A 20,345-nucleotide genomic window follows, 5' to 3' on the forward strand; every position below is an offset into this window, starting at 1 on the left:
CCACTGCTGAACATTAGAATCGCCATGAAAGAAGACTGGGGTTACTTAAAAAAGTATTTTGCACAATTCCTATATTATTTAATGAATTCTAACTTTTTCAGTTTTACTTTTTTGGGGCAGAAGTCTGACTTTAATGTAGAATTAAATTTTTTAATTTAGATTTCTGACCCCCCCCGAAAAAATCTGATTTTATTCTCAAAATTCTCATTTCTTTCAATGAATTTTAAATATTTTTTTCTCAGAATGTGAATTATTTTTAGCAAAATTTTTAGCTCAGAAGGTATGACTTCTTAAATTGTATTCTGACTCTTTTCCTACTTTTTCTTTTTGTTGTTGTTGGGGTTTTTTGTTTGTTTGTTTGGGTTGTTTTTTTTTGTTTTTTTTTGCAGATTTCTGATTTTAATTACAAAATTCATTACAAACTTCTTCGACTACAATTTTATTTCTGAACATTTTTTTCTCAGGATTCTGAAAAATGTCATAAGCCCAGAACATTTTTTAGTGGTCAGACACTTTATGTAGACATAAACATGAATAAATACTAAATGAAATGTTAGTTGAGACAGTAATGTTTTGATTAGTTTGCACTCACGTCCATTTGCTGAGTAATGTGAGAAACTCACACTGCATGTGTGAAAATCCACTGTCAGCAAAAAAACATTGAACCTGTTCTGTATTATTGATGTAGAACCAATAGCAAAGCAGGATTTTTTTTCCCGTGGGTGGGTGGGTATGTTGGGGTGGGGTGGGGGTCTTGGTGCTGACTGTGTTGGTTGGGTTGATAGTCTGTAAATGGAGATGAAAACCACCTCGCAGCCCTGCTGTGTTGTGGTTTGATAAACAACAGCAGCTCCAGGATCACAGCCTCTTTAAGTAACTCCTAAGAAAGGTAAATAAATTCCATTTTGTTTCCTTAAAAAAAAATTTTTTATAGATAATTTACACGTTTAATCAGTTTTATTTAACAACTTTCTAACATTTTTTTGAAAGGTCCCTTACCAACTATTTTGCAATAATGTATGTGTAGTTACTCTTCCAAATACATCACTGATATGTTTTTTAACAATTTATATGATATGCACTGTTTATGAGAGCTAAAAGAAGCAAATGCCTAGTGAATGGGAGAACAAATGTGCCACATAATGCCCAGCTAATCCTCGTGTTTACAGAACATGTGGATCATTCTAGATGTCTGTTGTGTCAGGGTTAGAGAGCATGCAGCTTTTGTAACTGAGCCACAGGAAATCAAAAGCTTTATCGCCAGCTGAACTGACTGCTGACAGACTTTCAAAAACTCCTCTGTGCGTGTCCTAAATGACAATTAACGAAGCGCAGTATCATTTTAATAACATTTTTTCTTTCTAAAGTTCAGGTTACTCAATCTAATCTGTTTTTGCAGCTCTGCTCTGATGGCGGGACAGCAAAAGCTTCCCTCGCTGTGGGTTTGGATGCTGCTTATTGCAGCTTTGTGCCCAGGTGCACAGTATGCATACAGCAAGCGAGCAGGCAGCTTCAGAGGTCGCGGTACTGGTAACAAAGCGCCCCCCTCTCAGAATCGAGGCCTCTCCAAGCAGGGTGTAAAGTGGGCAGGTGCAGCAGCAGCCGGGATGCTGGGAGGCACAGGCACCGGGTATGGGCTGGGCTTCCTTGGAAAGCCAAAGCATGGGTCCGGAAATAACTATGGCCACAAAGCAGTCGCCTCTGAGCAAGATCGACAGCTTTACTACCAGCAAGACCAAAGATGCTGCAACCAGTCTCTCTGGAGAGCCTTCGTTAAAGGCGCTGCCCCTGCTCCTGTGACTCACCTCTTTCTCAGGCTGGGACATGTGGTGCCTTTTCTTACAGCAGCTTGGATAAGAGATGTGTGATCCACCATCTAATTAATGAAAAAGCTGTCATTTATCAAATTAAATTAAAGCTTTTTTGAACAAATTATCTCTACTGTGTCATTTTATTGGAATTAAATGTCATCATGTCATCCTCATGGATTTTTCTGAGAGTTTGGTTAAAAAAATACACAAGTAGTCCACTTGTGCATTTTTCTAATAACCCCTCTTTTGATATCCCTTGAAGAGATACAGCAACATTTTTTGTAATGCGGAAGGAGCTTGACTGTCTGTACAACCTGCCACAGGGTCATCTTACCTTGCCTTAAATCTTTTAATGATGTCACTGGTTTATGAACCATTAGAAAATGAAAAGGGCTGTAACACAAGTCATTTTGTAATGCTCAATACAATGTGAATGTCATTCTTCTAAGCGATTTACCTAAATGAATAAATAAATATTAGTATACATACAATTTGCTGTATGAAAAGCAGTAAGTTCTCTGATAACTTAAACTGAAACCAATCAAATGTTTATCATTTTGGCTTTAAAAAATCACACTAAACAAAAAAACAAATCAATCAATAAAAATTAAAGTATGCCAATAACCTAACTGTTACAGCTAGTTTGGATCGGTGCCCAAAATATGGAGCGGACATAGTTTTTGTGATTAGCAAGTTTCTTGCCTGAAAATGAAAACATTAAAAATGAAAGGATAATAAAATATCTTAGAAATGCTGCTTAGAACAGGGGCAGATGTTTTTAAGGATAAGGATTTTTTTTTTTTTAATAGACGTGAAGATGTCACAGGCCAGAGAAAACATTTCATGATTTATTTTATTTAACACATGAACATCCAAGACAAACTATATTACACCGTGTTAATCATAACATCTGAGGAGTATCACGAAATGTTTGCAATTCTGAGTGAAAAACAAGCGATTTCTCTAATGGTAACATGAGCTCAATTACAAAGTTACAGAATATCCACAACTAAGGAGAAATAAGTGCACTTTACAGATATTCCACAGCCTTGATTTAAGGTGGAATTTCCAATCAAATTAAGCTGTTTTGCCAGAATCAACCAAAAAAGCAAAACAGGAACAGTCGAACATGAAAGCTTATTAACAGGAGACAATAAAAGAAATTTGAAAGCCTGGCGACAAAGAACAACATCAGTATGGGAAGGAGAATTCCATCACTTCGAGATGAACTGGCATCGATGACAGTTTTCACACCTAACTTACACAGCATTTTTCCAGAGTCCTTTACAAAACTCAGGCATGGAGGAAAAATAAAACAGGATCATAAAAAACACGGTAAAAAGAAAAGTGAAATGATCACATGAAACACCCACAAAAATAAAAATAATAACAACACCTACTCTTGAAGAAAAAAAGGAGAACAGATTTTAGTAGTCATAATCGCAGAGACTGTACCATGACAACCGGCGCAAGAAACTAAACAGTAGTATTTACATATCTGAGAAAAACGGTCCTGTGAGACTGTTTCCCCATGCTACAATTAGATGTAGGAGATTAGAGGAGGACGCACGGAAACGATGACCAACTTCAGGGCAGACGACTGGAAAATAAGTGGCTTTGGAAAGTTAAAATGTGCCTGGGGACATGCATATAAAACCACGGCTTTTATGGGCATAAATGTTCTAATGACTCACACGCATAATGGCAGAATTCAACGGGATAAAGGAATGCACTCTGAGTGCTTCCACACCCATTTTAACTAAGGACAGTTTACATACTACAAGGAAATACAGAGAAAAGACCGCATCCGTTCAACAGACTGCACAGATTAAAGCAACAAGTGCTATTTGTGCAACTTCACTGCTCATTTATGAACCCATCGTGATTACTGTCTACTTTCTGTCAAAAGCTATTACATGCAATAACATAAGTAGCACATATTAAATATGAACCAGGGCAATTATTTCTACCTTTAGTTTTATTTTGATTTCTGTCTCTGCTGCTCAGCAAACCTCGATGGTTTAAAGTGCATGTGGGAAGTTTGGCTGAATTATTTACAAGGAATCCTGTATCACCATCAAGCAATCTGTAAAAACTATTAGTGACCAGGGGTTGCTTCAGTCTGTGCATATGCTCTGTGGAGTGAGACTGAGTGGAATTGATTTAGCCATCACAAAAGAATCCAAAAACCACACATAAAACTTAAATCCTCCAAAGAGACTTCTCCTAACATTACCCCAGATAATAAACAGGGGTTAAAGTGAGCTGGATTTATTATTACTGATCAGTAATATCGCTGAATGCCTTTATTTTTCACGTGCCACAATCGTGCTGTTGCTCCCAGTTATTACATTCAATTACTTGCCCGGTAATAAGCCAAATAATGACATCCCACAGCCCACTTACAACCTGAAGTGAACTTTTTCATTCTCATCCCTGTGATGTGTTCATGGTGTAAAGGTAAATAATCCTGGTCAATGTACTTCAGCATCTAGAATATCACAGAGGAAGAGTGAGCATCAAGGCAGTAAAGCTTTTTTTTAAGTGGCGGTAATTTGAAATGCAACTTCTCGAGGACATTAAAATATCACCAAATACACAAACTGTTTTTGTGCGGTCTGTCAATCAACAGAAAACATCTGACAAATGTGTCTGCCAGCTGAAGGGAGAGGGGAAAAGAAGCAACACTATCAGAGATGTAGAAAAAGATGTACGAAAGACAGGAAACTAGAAGAAGACGATTATTTTCAAGGGTAAGGATGGCAACACGCAAGGTTTGATAAGCTGAAAATGGAAAACTTCCAATATCCTCGTTCGTTTTAGAGCTCTTAAATGGATCTACATGTGATGTGTTGCCAAATTATCCCAAAACAAATGGAAGCATATTAATTTTGCATTCTTCAAAGGTTGAATGAAAATACCAGGCAGGTTAGTGCAGGCTGCACTGGTTATGTTTGCAGTACTGTGGTGAAGTTCACAGTGATTCACTCTGCTGGAGTGGTCAATGTTAGATTAGATCAAGAGTAGCAAATATTATTTTATTTAAGGTGATGATTACATTCACTCAGCTAATTCTAGCTTTTATACAAGCCATCAGCCATGCGGCTCTAGATAGATCTGCTTATAACTTGTTGAATTCAGCGTGGTTAAATCCACAAAAAAGCCGTTAATATTGAATATAGGAGAAGCAGCACAGCTCAGCTGATCACAGCCTGTATGCACAAATCTAGCCTGCAAGTCATCACTTGACTTATTTCTACGTAATTCTTGTCCCCATGCTGCACCAATACAAACAAATCTCTGAGAGTTACCCCACTTGCCAAATCACACTTTTACCCCTTAATATAAGCCATAATGTGGACTATGAGCTTTCATTATTTTTTCATTCTTATCTAAACTATGAAAGAAACTGCCCTGATAGTCTTCCTAAGAAAAAACTGCTAAAGTAATTGTCCTGTCCTGTTTTCTTTCTTTAATCATGAATCTCTGCATTCAGTGTCCAACAATCTGGAGATAGAAAGTGCAAAAATATGGATCCAAAATAAATTAATATAAAGTATAGTGAACATCTAAGACAGATCTAACTGTAACACTTGAAACTGAGTGCTGCACTTGAAACAGACATTTTTAGTCAGTATGTACATGTCAATATTTTTTATATAATAGATATTAAAAGATTTTACTCTCTGAAAGTATGCAGCTATGGTTTGCAATGTGGAGCCACTATAATATAAGCAGGAAATGAACGTGTGCATATGATGGAGGCAGTAGAAAGCCATTTGAAGTGAAGTGGAAGGTGTTTTCTCACTGGAGCAGGAGCATGCTGGACAATAGCACCACGGAGGAAGTGAGAAGATGAATGAGCCCTTGGCTCAGAGGGCTAGAACGACTTAGCTGATATTGTTGTTCAGTTTTACGTTCCTCCAGAAATTGCTCGGAGTACTTCATGTACTTCTCTACACACCGCCGCGACTTCACTTGCTCAATCAGGGCTGGGTATCCAATCTCCTCAATGCTGACGGTGTCGTCATCTGCGTCCTCAGCTGCACTCTTGGACGTGGAAGAGCCTTGATCCTTAAGAGTATCATTCGAACTCATGCAGCGACTCATGAAGCTTTCGTAGGTCTCAGCACGTGGAGGAGGCCTGTAGACGTAATCACGGCCATAGTCTTTTTGATCTGTTGACTGGGTGCCATAACGACGCTGCATGTAATTATTGTAGTAGTACTCTTCTTCAGGGTTACGGAAAGTGAAATGTGGTCGGGGGAAGCGTCCTAATCCATATCCAACTGCCATTCCAGCCAAAGCACCGACACCTGCGGCCACCATGGCTTTTTTGGCAAAACTTGGTGACTTGGGCGCGTACCCCATGTTCTGCACAGAACGAGAAAAAGGTGACCCTGCCATCCCATAACCATAGCCTCCTCCACCAAAGCGGGGACTCAGGATCTTATTATTTGGGTTCCAGTTGGAGTAGCCACCAACTGCTCCACCAGGGTAACCTCCTGGATAACCTCCTGGATTTGCACCAGGCACATTCCAACCTGGTCCTGTGTTTCCAGTTCGGACTGGGTAACCACCTGGATACTGGTAAGGATACCTTCCTGGGTTTTGTGGATAACCACCCGCTGCTGGGAAACCCCCACCTGGATAGTGATTAGGATAATTCTGGTTAGGATAACCTCCAGCAGGGTACTGATTGGGATATCCTCCGGGGTTGGTACCAGCTCTGCCTGGATTTTGATTTGGATAATTTCCTCGAGCTGGGTTTTGATTAGGATACCCTCCTGCTGGGTATCCACCTGCAGGGTTCTGGTTCGGATAACCTGCAGGAGGATACCCTCCTGCTGGGTATCCACCTGCAGGGTTCTGGTTCGGATAACCTGCAGGATTGCCTCTGCCAGGGTACTGATTTGGGTTGCTACCGGCACCTGGATAACTTGGCTGGTTCTGTTTGGGATAAGGGTAACTTCCACCAGGAGGATAAGGATTGGTGTTTCGATTAGGACTCTGTGGCTGACGAGGGTAGTTTCCTGGCTGAGAGTTGGATGTCTTTGAATTTGTCCAACCCTTGTTGCTGCTGGATGAAGATTTTCCCCTGCTGCTGCTGCCACCACCTCTTTTAGCCCATGCCAGCTCAGTGTTCCAAAGCGACATGATAAGAAGAGACACAAGAACCATCTCACACAACCTCCCCATCATGGCCCTAAAAGGAAAAGTCATGGTTGTAAACACCCGTATAAATAAAATATATATATATATATGTATAATAAACAAACATCTCTTCATTTTAAGTGTGTTGTATAGGCATAAAATTAAAAAGAGTCAGTTACACTTTTTTTCGATAACATCAATAAGACACAATGTATCATTGTGGCTATATCTATTTATATATTTATATAACCCGTATAGCTAGAACACCCTCATTCAATCCTTGTCCTATTTAAAATTTAGAAATAGTGTCAATCGCATTATTATCGTATCATTTGATAATAACAATAATAATGATAATAATAATAATTAATGAAAAAATTTAGGGTTCATAAACGTGAGGCTGTTATCACTGCATCATCCTCCCCCTTCCATTAGAAAAACATAACAGGGCAGCTTTGCCATATTATAACGGATGTGTGTGTCGTCTTTTTATCTCGCCGAATCAATCAGCAAAGCGTTTTATAATAGCATCACCATTAGATGAAATGTGATAAAGGCTAATATCTTACCAGGAATTGGTGTTTTGTGTGTAAGCGTCGTTTAAGTATTGTGTCGATAATTCGAGTGCGTTTGTTGCTCTTTCTCCGTCCTCTCTCTGCTCCCTAAAGGGACCAGGGTGGTTTCTTCCAAATGCGGTGCGCTCGTTTTTGATCATAAGAAGCACCGGATTGAATGTTCCAACGTCGCGAAACAACAGCGTGTGTACTAAAACTATTTTTAACTGCAAAACTGGTATTCTTACTTAGTGTAAAACTAATGGCGACCCTATCAGAAAGTGTCCTATAAGGGAGGCTAAACAGTATTAATTATATATCAGCACCGTCCGTTACGACTGTCAGCTACGTCCCGTTATTCACGACAAGCGCACATATGTACCCTACATAGGATGTATTTCCGGTCAGGCCTCTTTACCAGCAGCCTCATAGCAGTTTCAGTGGCGAGCCTAGGGTTTATTGGGGAAAAGGAACAAAAATTACAAGACCTCCTCCAACCACAGTTCAGTGCAATTACATAATAAAATAAATAAATGATACTATCAATTTAAGTGGATTTTTTTTAGGTGGATTGACCCGTATAGCTAGAACACCTTCATTCAATCCTTGTCCTATTTAAAATTTAGAAATGGTGTCAATCGCATTGTTATCTTATCATTTGATAATAACAATAATAATGATAATAATAATAATTAATGAAAAAATTTTGGGTAAACGTGAGGCTGTTATCACTGCATCATGACAAAAAAGGAACACTGCATATGTAACATTTAACAGGGAATCTTTGGAGTGCAGTATACCAGCACGAACTGGATGGGTGGCAAATTAAAAAGAAAAATATTAACAGCTTCAGTGAACCATTAATTTCTAGGAAAATCTGAATGAAAGGAATGCATTTGCTTTGGGTGTTTTGATGATAGAGGTGGACAGCTGAAATAGATAACTTCGAGGGCGGGATATCCCATACTTATGTGTTGTACCGAGTGACTCGACTGAAAGGGAACAGTAATTAAATAAAAGCTCAAGGGAAGATGGCAGAAACAGTGGGAAGAAGAAAGAGCTGGCAGGTGGCTCTGTAAAATTCAAAGAAAAATTGGCATAATGAGGAAAAAAGAACAAAAGGATTAAATAACCAATCCAAATTATGCTTTGGTCATACAGGATTAAACAGTACATTATTTAAATTGGGATAACATACTACAGGGAAATTCGGCTGTTTTCAAGAAGAGACAAAGAACAAGTTTGAAAACTCATCAGCAACCCAAGTCCCTTTAACTTGAGCCAACTTCACCTTATACACACGTATAAATATACTTTTTTTTTTACGACATCATATTATCTATATATACATATATGATGTTGCATATCCGCATGAAAGCATCAAATGCTTATGCCCATGTTTTTCTTATTTTTATCCATCTGCAGAATGCTCTTTGTTTGTTTATTTATTTTTGGAGAATTTAAGGCAACCTTTTAATTATTGAGGTTTTAAATCTGTCTTCGCTCTTATAACATGACCTTATTATGGTTGACTTGAAAAATGCTTTCAAGTCTGTCATACACAATGCACTCTTCACTTGGCTCAGTGTTGTCAAGGGGATTTTCATCACCATAGAAAGGATCCTGCACTCATGCCCACACTGTTGATTCCTGTACAACTCAAGTCTTTTCATGCTGCTGAGGTTTCCAGTGCACCCCCTTCCAGCAGAATATACCAGAAGGTTATTTTGACCAGTCATATTTCTGCATTCTTTCTGGTAAATTTGTTTTGCATTTTGCAGCCTGGGGATGTAAATGCCACATTTAGAATCAACTCCAGGCATTTATCCGGTTAAATAGCTAACAAAAACAAAAACAATGAAATAGCCCACATATGTTGCAGAAACTTTAGAGCCAATTGTCCAAGTACTCAATTACATTATAAACAAGAGGGCTACATATTAGAGAGCTTGCCAAACCCTTCTTTTAATTTTTTTGTCTTTACATTAGCACTTTGTAACACTGCAGTAGCTTATAGTGAAATTTCACAAGCATTGAAAACACTTTAAAGTATCATTTGCATTTCCTTTATCTAAAATACTCAAAAAATTCAATTACTTAAAATTATATACATTATATTTGTTGGGTGTTTCATTTTAAAATACTTGAAGGTACTCTTTTCTTAAAACTATTTATCCTACGCTTTATAATACTTCTAAATCACTATAAAACCTCAAAATTTTCCCTTTTAGTTTTAGGTTATCATATATAGACCACAAATTTTAAAGAAAATAAGAACATGTTAAATGTTCTAGGGCTGCATTATTGAGTGCTACCTACGTTAGGCCCATATTTATTACATAACAGTTAGCTAAAAACAACAAAAGATGAATTTGGACACCGCCACTGTGAAGCTGGTGGGCGGGGCCACGTTACGGCACGCGACGTCACGGTTGTAAACACCCGTATGTACTCGCAGCTTTGTGTCCCGTGGAAACATGTCGGGGAGGAGAGAGCCCGGTGGAGGAACTGCTTCGTCTATGAAATGCTCACCTGAGACATAAACCGAAAGCGACAGAGTCAGAAAGGAAACGGCGGCGTGTTTGTTCGAGTTTGGAGCAACTGCAGCCTTCCCCTGTCACAGAAGCGAGCCGGTCGGGATCGGATGGACGACTAAAGACAGACAGCCGGGGCTTGATCTGAAGACTTAGCCTCGCAGGCAGGTGGTCGAGCCGGTTAGAGAGAAAGAGCGAGAGAGGGGGGACAGCGTGTACGGTCTCGGATCAGAACGGGGTTTCTCCTTGCTAGGGGATGTTATCCGTACTGTCTTATGGCAGACTGGTAGCCAGGGCTGTCCTGGGCGGACTCTCTCAGACGGACGGTCGGGACTACAGCCTGATCACGGCCAGTTATGGTTTCGGTAAAGACTTTCGCAGGGGGATCCTGAAGAAGGGGATGTGCTACGGTGATGATGCTTGCTTCATTGCACGGCACAAGACGGCTGATGTCTTGGGTAAGGATTCAGGGCTCTGCAAATGGCTTGCATGAAAGTTAGACGCCCTCTGTGCTCGGGTGACCTTCAGTGAGTTTAGCCAGCACGTGTGCCGACCCGTCGGATCAAAACACACCAGCCCCCCTCCCCACTCACACATAAAAAAAAAAGACAGCACTTTAACCCGGATAAAACAAGACTCTAACCCGGATAGACGCTTAAAGCATATCTGCACGCACATAGCACCTGCACTCACGTCATTACTTTAATAAATGACATTTATTTTACTGTTAGGGGATAGTTTTGAGGTGAAACGCTATATGACCTTTCACCTACATGTGTCCCCACTGTGGGATACACTGCGATGACGTAGGTTATTGCAGTCACAACATTAGAAGACGTAAATCGGCCTAATTTAATTCGGAGGTGGCAGAAAATAGAGCCATTAAAACGTCTCAGACTTAACACTACAATGTCTTGCAAAGGTCAGAATGGTTGAGCATGGAGGCAGCCATGTTGCTAATAGCATCATTAGCCTATTAGCTTAGCTAACAGGCTAAGCTTGCTTTGTCCTCGCCGCCTTGCTGCTGCCAAAGACTTAACCTATCACGTGGTTGGTTAGACACATACAAGGTGTGTTTCATAGTTTGAAAGGCGTGTTTAGTGTTAAACGTTTAGGTTGGTTAGAGAAATAAAATTGACATCTGTGAGGAACACATGGCAACACGTGTATACACGGCAAGGAGAAATGTGATGGAAGTGAAGTCTGCGAGACTTAAAGTCAGAGTGTTGAAAACGTCCCTTGCTTTAATTCAGGCTGATGGAAATCGTAGTAAAGGACATAGCTGACGGTGATGATCAAGCAGTGCAGAAGAAAATGCATGGGGTTTTCCAGGATGTACAATATTTTCACTTTCTTTTTAAAGGTTACTTTCACCTCTGTGAGAAAGGGAAAATAATTTCAAAGTCACAGCCTTATAAAGTATGGAAACAATGTTCCCAGTAGTCTGTGTGCTGTAGAAAGAAATACTTTCAAAACAACGGAGCAAGGAGTTAGAGGAAACACATAGTTTCTCTGAAAGTCAAATACTATGAGCATGTGGTGGGGAGAAAAGATATACCTCATTATTACATTATTCTCATTGTTATGTATATATTTGTTTACAACTGTCTTCTGACAAAAAATACTCTGAAGTAAAAGCATTTGATTTGGATTATAGCTGGTGCAGATATTCACTTTCCATTCTCTTTGGCCATTGAATTAAACAGAACTTAAGTAAAATCATCTGGTCTTGGAAAAAAATAGCTTTGCATCAGCTTTCAAATGAATGTGCAAATGAAGGCATTTATGAGGTGATTGATGTGAAGCCACAATGTGTAAATATATTCAAACTGACACCAGTAGACACCAACTTTAGGAGTCATTTGGACGCAAGTAACCTTACCGGTATACCACGAAAATTATATGTATTTTGGAACCGTGTGCTTACAAGTACAAACTTGAATGATTCATGTAGCACCTAAATTACAGGATATTAGATTACGTTTGTTTGTGTGTGTAAGCTGAAGGTGGCTAGAGCTAAAGAGACTTTGGTTGCTGATGAGGTTTCAAAGTCAATTTGTATCTTTGCTGTCCTGACTCATGGTGTGCAACTAGAATGAATCAAAAGTAAAATAAAACAGGAAGCTATGAGATTATGAGGTATCAGTGTATAAATATGAATTACACACAAGATGTTAAAGAGTATACAATTATTTCTGTTCCATAGCTTGCAAGTAACACATTCTCCTGGGTAAAATTCTTACAGTTCAGGTAAACTAGATAAATTAGGCACACATGAAGCAGTACAGGAGAAGTTACATGGATTAACTACAAAAATATAATCAATGGAAAGTTAATAAACCAATGTGTTCCTGTTTAGCAGGGTTACAGACACCAGAGAGAAAAGCAGTTCAGTAATCAATAAAGCATCAGTACCTACAAAGGAAAGATCAGAAGAGCAGTGTGACTGTGCAAATATAGACATGATGCATTGACCTTGGCAGGAAAAGAAAGTAATGTCTGCTGTAAAAAAAATAAAATAAAGATAACTTAATAAAAATTCAACAACTAAATCAGCCAAACTGTCACCAGCAGATGTTTGGTATTTACACTTTTGAAATGCCTGATCAATCCTCTGTCATGAATCTGGTGTTAATAAGGTGTTGTATGGTAGTGGTTCAGTAGTAAAACAAATGTTTTTAATTCCCATTTTTTTCCCATCAGGCGTAGCAGATGGCGTAGGTGGTTGGCGGGACTATGGTGTCGACCCATCTCAGTTCTCTGCAACCTTAATGAAGACCTGTGAGCGACTGGTGAAGGAGGGTCGCTTCACACCCGGTAATCCAGTGGGCATCCTGACCTCTGGCTACTATGAGCTCTTGCAGAACAAAGTTCCTTTGCTAGGTGAGTACACAGAGATGATCCACCTGGTTACAAACACAGCAAGTGGTGGAGCGAGCTTTGTACTGAACAGCCGTGCTAAGAGAAATAAATAACATAGCTGCAGTATGAGTCACACTGTGAGTATTGGCCCTGCTCACCGAGCACAGAACACAGGCTCTGTCCTGAGTTATACTATCTGTATTAATATGGAATCTCTTCTTCTACCTTGGCAATTCCTAATATACAGCCTTTAAGGGCATGATCAATTCTTTAAGAGGGAACCAAATTATGCTTCAATGATTGTGTTAGTTGGCGAGGTATATATATTATGTGAATTTTGTTTGAATTTTGTTTGACACAAACCTTGACAGTGAGGTAACTATCTTTGATAGTGATTTCTTATGCTAACACTTGGTAGTTGAAATTCAGTGACTCCCCACGATTTACCCTATTACTCAGGCCAAACACTTTGCCCCCTGCCAGAGCTTCAAAAGGTCATGAGTCTGTCTGTAACTGATACTACAGGAGGGTCAGTGAGACTTTAAAAGTAGGTTAACACCAAGCGCGTGACCAAGGTCGCATATCTTGGCTCAGTGTCCCTGGCCAAGAGTTAGTGCAGACGCAGGTTAGCGGTCGTTAAATTTATCAGTTGGCATACTTTTATTTTGGAAAGTCGTGGAAAGGTCAGCTCTTGACCTTCTCTGCTCAAGGTTACCTGAATTGTTGCTAGTAGTTGTCACTGGGAATGCAGTCTTTTCAGTTGTTTTTTTTGTTTTTTGTCTGTATTATATTTCTTCCACTCTCCGTGGATATATTAGATTCACAATGAGGGCACTCACAAAGACTACTTTGTACTGGTTGGGCAACATAACTCTTTTCTTTTGCCCTGATCAAATTGTCTGTTTGTAGACATAACCTTAGTGTTGTTTTACTCCGCTTTGTTTTCAGGAAGCAGCACGGCCTGCATCGTAGTTCTGGATCGGCGGAGTCACAGGCTACATACGTGTAACCTTGGCGACTCTGGCTTCTTAGTGGTACGTGGTGGAGAGGTGGTTCATCGCTCGGACGAGCAACAGCACTATTTTAATACACCCTTCCAGCTGTCCATCGCTCCTCCGGGAGCCGAGGGAGTCGTGCTCAGTGACAGGTCAGTAGCTCAGTGTCAGATATATCTTTGTAAATAAATAAAACTCTCCATTAGATAGATACCAGAGGCTGGGCTGGTAGTTGTACAGCACTATACACGTCCTGCTTACAGCAGGCTCAGATAAAATTGTAAAGGCATATCATTCCATTCTGAGCATCCCTCACTGCAGTCATTGGGTTTGCGTGCCACTTTGCAATGCAAAGCCGGATTTAAAATAGAAATGCAGGTCATGACCCCTGTCATTTTCACTGCCAAGCTAATTTGTGGACAGCTTAATTAGCCCAACTTATTAAAAACATGACTCATCTTCTCATGTGGGAAGCAAATATCATAGCATAAAGACCTTTATGTTGTTGTTTGCCATGTAAACTTAACCTGCTTTTCACGTCACACCATAAAGTGTGTGCAGGTGTGCACAGGTTTGCTGGCCAAACCAATTTACGTCTGTTATGACTGGCATCAACTCTAATAAAGGTTTTGTAACATGATCTGTTTTTATGTCTGAATTGCCAGATGATGTCAGTGATTACCTGGATTTGGCTAGAGTTGGAAGCAACAACAAAAAGTGTCCTTCTTTAGAAGTTTTCCTTAGTGTTTTTAGCTCTCTGCAGACATCAGGAATACTTTCAAATTGCCCATTCCTCCATGGATACAGGCATTCAGTACTAGCAAGCCATGGCAATGGCAACCGATAAACAAGAGAGAAACTCTGTAATCCATTTGGAGCAGTCTAGATGCTTTGTTTGACTTTTCTCACTGATTTGGCAGGTTTAATAGGTTAACATTCCCATTAAAGTACATTTATAGATCTGTTTAATGTCATCATAAATTAAGACCAAGCAGAAATATAAGGCTCCCAGGTAATAAAACCTCAGTCTGAGTCTTGTGTATGGTGGTAGGAAGTGACAGGCCCTCCCAGCATTCGGCAAGGACGGAGAAGTAAACAGAGAAGTCGGGTTTTAAGTCAGCTGTCACATTAAATGCTCACACTCCACCTTCAAAATTTAGCAGAGTGGCTTCTGACCTGCTTAATTCCAAACTTAAAACCGTTGCCAGCAGCTCAGGTGCTTCACGCTCTAGTTTCACTTCATGATCTTCCCATCCCTCCTTGTTTCCTGTAGTCCCGAAGCGGCTGACAGCTCCTCTTTCGACGTGCAGCTTGGTGACATCATCTTAACCGCAACAGACGGCCTCTTTGACAACATGCCAGACTACATGATTCTTCAGGAGCTCAAAAAACTCAAGGTATCACTTCAAAATGTCAGCTTATCCTTATATGTGCTGGAAACAAATTCAAATTTTAATGCTTTTTTATTATTGCCCCTCGTTTCAGACGACCAACTATGACAGCATCCTGCAGACTGCACAGAGCATTGCAAAGCAAGCTCATGATCTTGCCTACGATCCTAATTATATGTCCCCTTTTGCACAGTTTGCCTGTGACAATGGCCTGAATGTAAGAGGTAAGGTTACTGTTAGCTTCCTTTAAAAGCACCATACACATAACTGCAGTATAATGTTTTTAAAAGCACGCCCCTTTTCCTGATTAATACCTCCAAAAGAAAAGTTTTGGTTGTGCAAATTTTGGAGGTGGCACTATTATTTATCATGTTTTTAATAATTAATTAATAAACATTGAAATAAACATAATTTGTGTGTTATTAGATGCATAATGAGGAGCATACAAGCATACATACTCCAAGTATTTTTGATGTCCTTAATAAAACTGTACACTGTTAATACTAGTAGTTGGCCACAAAAGACACAAGTTGAGGATGTCTCGCTGGGGATTTATACTTCAGCGGTAAATTTACACTGTAACTATGTTGTAACCGCAAACCCCTCTGAAACTCTACGTCGCAACCTGATGTGAATCTCCATAGAAACGTAACTACACACAACTATTGCCTGTTCACTACAGTCGATACCTTCTGTGCATTTCCAGCTGCGTTTTTGAATTTGTCAGTGAGAGAATAACAATCAGCACCTCAATCTAAGTTCTCATAAATGTTAGCAAATCTCTGGAGGCAGATTGCTGAAACTATCTGAAGGGATGTATGTCATAGGCTCTGCAAAGATTGCTCACAGAAGTCCAAATCAGGCCTTAAACCACTCAGACCTTTAAGTGTGACTCTCCTTGCTACACAGTATAAGATTTCAGCAGTTATACTTTATATTTGAAGCCACACTACATGACACGGTTGTAATAGGCTTGGTTACAGCATTTTTTCAATCAGTTTATCTAGACCTATTGAGGCTCTGACGTCTGCAGTTCCTCCGCTGTGTCCTTGGCGTGGTCATGATAACACACATGAGACGAAACTCCTGCTGGCACAACCAGTTTTTCTTCTCTGTAGGAATCCCAAGCATTTGCAAGTTTAACCTTGATTTTTTTGGGCGGGGGGTTGACCACCGCTTTACAGTCAAGATGAAACAAATTACTGCAATTATTGTTATGCTTCCTCGTATATGCGGCTTTAACACTATTGTGAAATAGAAAAGTCTTCTCCTATATGTCCAGGAGGTCTTGCATTAAAAAGAGTACTTTGCATAAACTAGTTCTTACATTTCCTCACTTTTTCTTTGTTTTCTTGTCCTGTAGGAGGGAAGCCAGATGACATCACGGTGCTGCTCTCTATCGTGGCCGAATACACAGACTAAAATGTGTGTGTGTGTGCGTGTGTGTTTGAGTGCACTTCTCTGGGGCTGTTCCTTCCTCGCCGCCTGCCTGAGTCTTCCACCTGCGGCCCTCCCGAAATGCACTGCGTCCTGTGGGGCTGACAGGGGAGGCCCGCCAACACCACGGCACACACTCCTTACAGCACGGCCCGTGTTAACATTTAGTTTTCTTCCGCTGGTTTTGTTTTGGTGTTTGAGCGGCTGAGGGAAGGCAGGCAGCTGGAACGTTTTTTGGGGGAGGGTTTTGGTTTTTTTTTCATGTTGATCGTGATGCAGGAGGAGCAGAGAGAGAAGAGACGGGCTGGCAGATGCCTTTCATTCTTCCACTTCTCATCCTGTAGCATCAACATCTTTTTCAATGATGTAACGGCCCAGGACAGATGGACGGCCTGTAGGCCTTAAAATCTGAAATAAAAATGTGATAAGGAGTAAGCCATGGGTTTGGATTCTTTAGAGCGTAGTGACAGAGTTAGCAGGTGAAACCTGGCTATCGGTCTCTGTTGTTAATCTGTTCCATGCGGTAAATGTGTTTGAACAAAGCATGTAGACTAGACTGAGGAAGCTGCTGCTGGGATGTTGTTTGAGTATGAAATGTACGAGTTGGGATTAAGTGTCTTTGCTCAGATCAAAACTCTGTAATGAGAAACTGTAACACTTATTAAAGCTTTCACATGAAGGTTAATCAGGTTTTGTCGCTTGGCCGAGGGAACCGCACCTCCTGATGAGTTGTAAATATTTTTGTTTTTTAGAAACTTGTTCTGGCCTTTCTGTTGTCTTTCAATTGGTTGTTAAAGCGAAGAGCTGTTTCGTTACTTTATGGAAGATCTACACATGCTCTCATATACTTTCTTGTACAGATACTAATCTCGAGGTGATTTTCATCAATACCACGCTTCCGCTTGAAAGTGAACAAGCTGCTTCCTGAGATTAATCTCTGAAGCAGTCGTGTTGCAGAAAGGCCGTTAAAACATGCGACTGGTTTGTGTGGCATATTTGAGAAGTTGTTGTACGTAATGTTTATATTTGTTATAAAGCTCAAGCTAGCATCTGGGAATGCTTACAATTGCAGTGATAGGTCAGGAACAAATTTAAAGGAGAAAGATGTATTTTTTAAACCTTATTTTGTTTTAAAAGCTACAGACTGAAGCATATGCAGATGTGACATGAGTCCCGTGGATGACTAAAAGAACCATGTCTCTTAAAAAAAAAAGAAGAAAAAATGTGCATTGTGTGAGTCTGCTTCAAATGTTTTGCTTCTCTGTCCCTCATTTTCCTGTTTCATTTGTTTGCTGCTGTTTTTGTTATTCACGTATGACTTGATTTACATAAACGCTGTGACCGTGATTGCGATGAGTGCATAAACGTGCGTGCTGGATTTCACCAAACTACACGAATCAAAGACACTGACGATACCGTTCTGCTTATGAGGGTCTAACACTTCACCTAAGTGTTGTGGATAAACTCTTTACAATTTAAAAGCATGTGCACCAAAGACACATTTTCTTTCTGTATCTCATTATGCTCTTCTTTTGACACAAAAATCATACAGCAATACTCTAAATACTCTAATTTTCTTGTTCTATGTGTGTGTGATGGCCAGAGGTCTGTGTGGAAATGTTCAGAATTACATTAATGTATTTTCTATGCCTAAAGTTGTATCATATTCTTGGTTTTAAGTTATATGTGACTGGTTATCTGTAAGTAACTATAAAGACAGGTTTTTAAAAGAAAAACCAAAGAAGGGAAGCCATAGTACACGATTAGAGCACTGCTCTGGAAGCACCACTGTAATGGTAACAGTCACTGTGGTGCTCGTCTAACAATCACGGTAGAAGTTGTACTGTTGCTGCCATACTTGAATCCACTGATCCACCATGCATTTTATTAGTAGAGAGCAGTTCATATGTGCAATTTGGCAGCAGTTTGTGCTACGATTACATTTCACATCAAATTGGGCAGGTTTTTCTTCCTCATAAACATAATGGGGGTAATGATTTGCATATCTGTCCTGCTGTCTTCATTGTTTTTGTTTTTGTCTGGTTTCTATTTTAGTTACTGGTACCTTTTTTCCCAAAAAAACTTAATTTCTCACTGCTTTAGGCTCTTCTTGTCTTTGAGGGGTTTGTGTAAAATAAGGAAATGTCTGTTTCTCAAATATACGTAGACCTATATTTGACAGAGAGACGTAACCCTTCTGCAGGAGGGGGTGTGAACTTGCAGTATGAGGGTGAGCACAGTTTCAGCCTTAACCAATAGCTAGACCTGTAATCAAGAGGCCTTTCCTGTCATTGCAAGCTTGTGTCGTCCCTGCCGTGTTGCCCGGTGTTTGATGTAAATGAAATGTGGACATGTCTTTTTCTCTTGTAAAGCCGTTCTCAAAGGTGCTTCTGCAGTCTGTATGGTATGATTGTCCTGTTCCCAGCAAGCGTATGAAAGATAAACTTATGTCTACAGTGAAACAATGCAGGTCTAATTTATGTAAATATGTTTTCAAATATGTACAATATTTAAATAAAGAACCTAGTATTTATACTAAACTTGTTTAGGTGTCTTCTTTATGCATGTCATGTTTGAAGAGTTTGGGTGCACTGACACAGATAAAAATACATGTTTAGGTAGGTTATTGCTTACAACTCTTAAATTATGTGTTAACTCCTGAACAAGATGGTGCTGGAGTGACGGCAGCCTTTCCAAGTAGCTCTGCAGCACCGTACTTGTTTCTTAACTTAACTATTTTTAGACTAGTCTTTTAAACTTTTTTTTCACTTTCCTCTAGTTAATCTACTTTCTACCTCTTACATATAGCACCACAGGGAACTGTGCTGTCCCCTCTTCTCTTCACCCTGTACACCTCTGACTTCTGTTATAACACTGAATCATGCCATATTCAGAAGTTTGCGGATGACACCGCCATCATGGGGTGTATCTGGGATGACCAGGAAGAGGAGTACAGGAGCCTGGTGAGGAACTTTGTCACATGGAGTCACACAAACCAGCTGTAACTCAACACCTCAAAGACCAAGGAACTGGTTGTGGACTTCGGGAGGTCCAGACCAGGTCCACTGCTGGTTTGGATAGAGGGAGAAGAGGTGGAGGTGGTCAACACGTACAAGTACCTCGGGCTGTGGGTGAAGAACAAACTGGGCTGGTCATGCAACACGCAGCACCTGTATGAAAAAGGCTAAAGCAGACTGTATTTCCTCACGAGACTGAGGTCCTTCAACATCTGCAGGAAGCTCCTGAGGATGTTTTACCAGTCGGTGGTTGCCGGAGTACTGTTCTATGCTGTGGTGTGCTGGGGGAGCAGCACAGCATAGAAGGACGTGTCCAGGCTGGAAAAACTAATCAGGAAGGCTGGCTCTGTGGTTGGCATGAAGCTGGACACTCTGGTGACAGTCGCAGAGAAGAGGACATTCAAGAAACTGTTGGACATTATGCTGGGCATCCTTTGCACACGGCCAGGTTCTCCCAAAGTCAAGGACCAACAGACTTGAAAACGCTTTTTTGCTTCTTTTTTTTTAATATCCAATGGTGCAATAGACTCGCAATAGTTGAATTGTGCAATTCCCTGGTATTCTTATTCCTATTTATTCTTATATATCCC

The 20,345-nt window shown here is 40.2% G+C and overlaps 2 protein-coding genes across 2 annotated transcripts; one reads left to right on the plus strand and one right to left on the minus strand.

Moving 5' to 3' along the window:
- Positions 1–2,646: 2,646 nt before the first annotated feature.
- Positions 2,647–7,852, minus strand: LOC100701545 (spidroin-2). The gene is made up of 2 exons (XM_005451284.4): positions 7,535–7,852; positions 2,647–7,017 (listed from the first exon to the last, which is right to left on the minus strand). Exons 1-2 carry the CDS (start codon positions 7,678–7,680, stop codon positions 5,616–5,618), a joined length of 1,548 nt encoding a protein of 515 aa, XP_005451341.1. The 5' UTR covers positions 7,681–7,852; the 3' UTR covers positions 2,647–5,615.
- A 2,101-nt stretch (positions 7,853–9,953) lies between these two features.
- On the plus strand, positions 9,954–19,278 carry LOC100701817 (protein phosphatase PTC7 homolog). The gene is made up of 6 exons (XM_003444310.5): positions 9,954–10,511; positions 12,757–12,936; positions 13,864–14,062; positions 15,184–15,307; positions 15,396–15,525; positions 16,665–19,278. The coding sequence occupies exons 1-6, from the start codon at positions 10,310–10,312 to the stop codon at positions 16,721–16,723; spliced, it is 894 nt and encodes a 297-aa protein (XP_003444358.1). The 5' UTR covers positions 9,954–10,309; the 3' UTR covers positions 16,724–19,278.
- The last annotated feature ends 1,067 nt before the right edge of the window (positions 19,279–20,345 follow it).

This window comes from Oreochromis niloticus, linkage group LG7 (genome assembly GCF_001858045.2).
Source record: "Oreochromis niloticus isolate F11D_XX linkage group LG7, O_niloticus_UMD_NMBU, whole genome shotgun sequence".
In the NCBI taxonomy this organism is placed as follows: Eukaryota; Metazoa; Chordata; class Actinopteri; order Cichliformes; family Cichlidae; genus Oreochromis; species Oreochromis niloticus.

Excerpts from the sequence above, each read along its gene's own strand:
- LOC100701817 (XM_003444310.5), top strand. The coding sequence starts at position 10,310 with ATGTTATCCGTACTGTCTTATGGCAGACTGGTAGCCAGGGCTGTCCTG. Across the intron at positions 15,308-15,395 it reads AGGAGCTCAAAAAACTCAAG|ACGACCAACTATGACAGCAT; the intron begins GTATCACTTCAA and ends CCCTCGTTTCAG. Across the intron at positions 15,526-16,664 it reads CAATGGCCTGAATGTAAGAG|GAGGGAAGCCAGATGACATC; the intron begins GTAAGGTTACTG and ends CTTGTCCTGTAG.
- LOC100701545 (XM_005451284.4), bottom strand. The coding sequence starts at position 7,680 with ATGATCAAAAACGAGCGCACCGCATTTGGAAGAAACCACCCTGGTCCC. Across the intron at positions 7,018-7,534 it reads ACACAAAACACCAATTCCTG|GGCCATGATGGGGAGGTTGT; the intron begins GTAAGATATTAG and ends TTTTCCTTTTAG.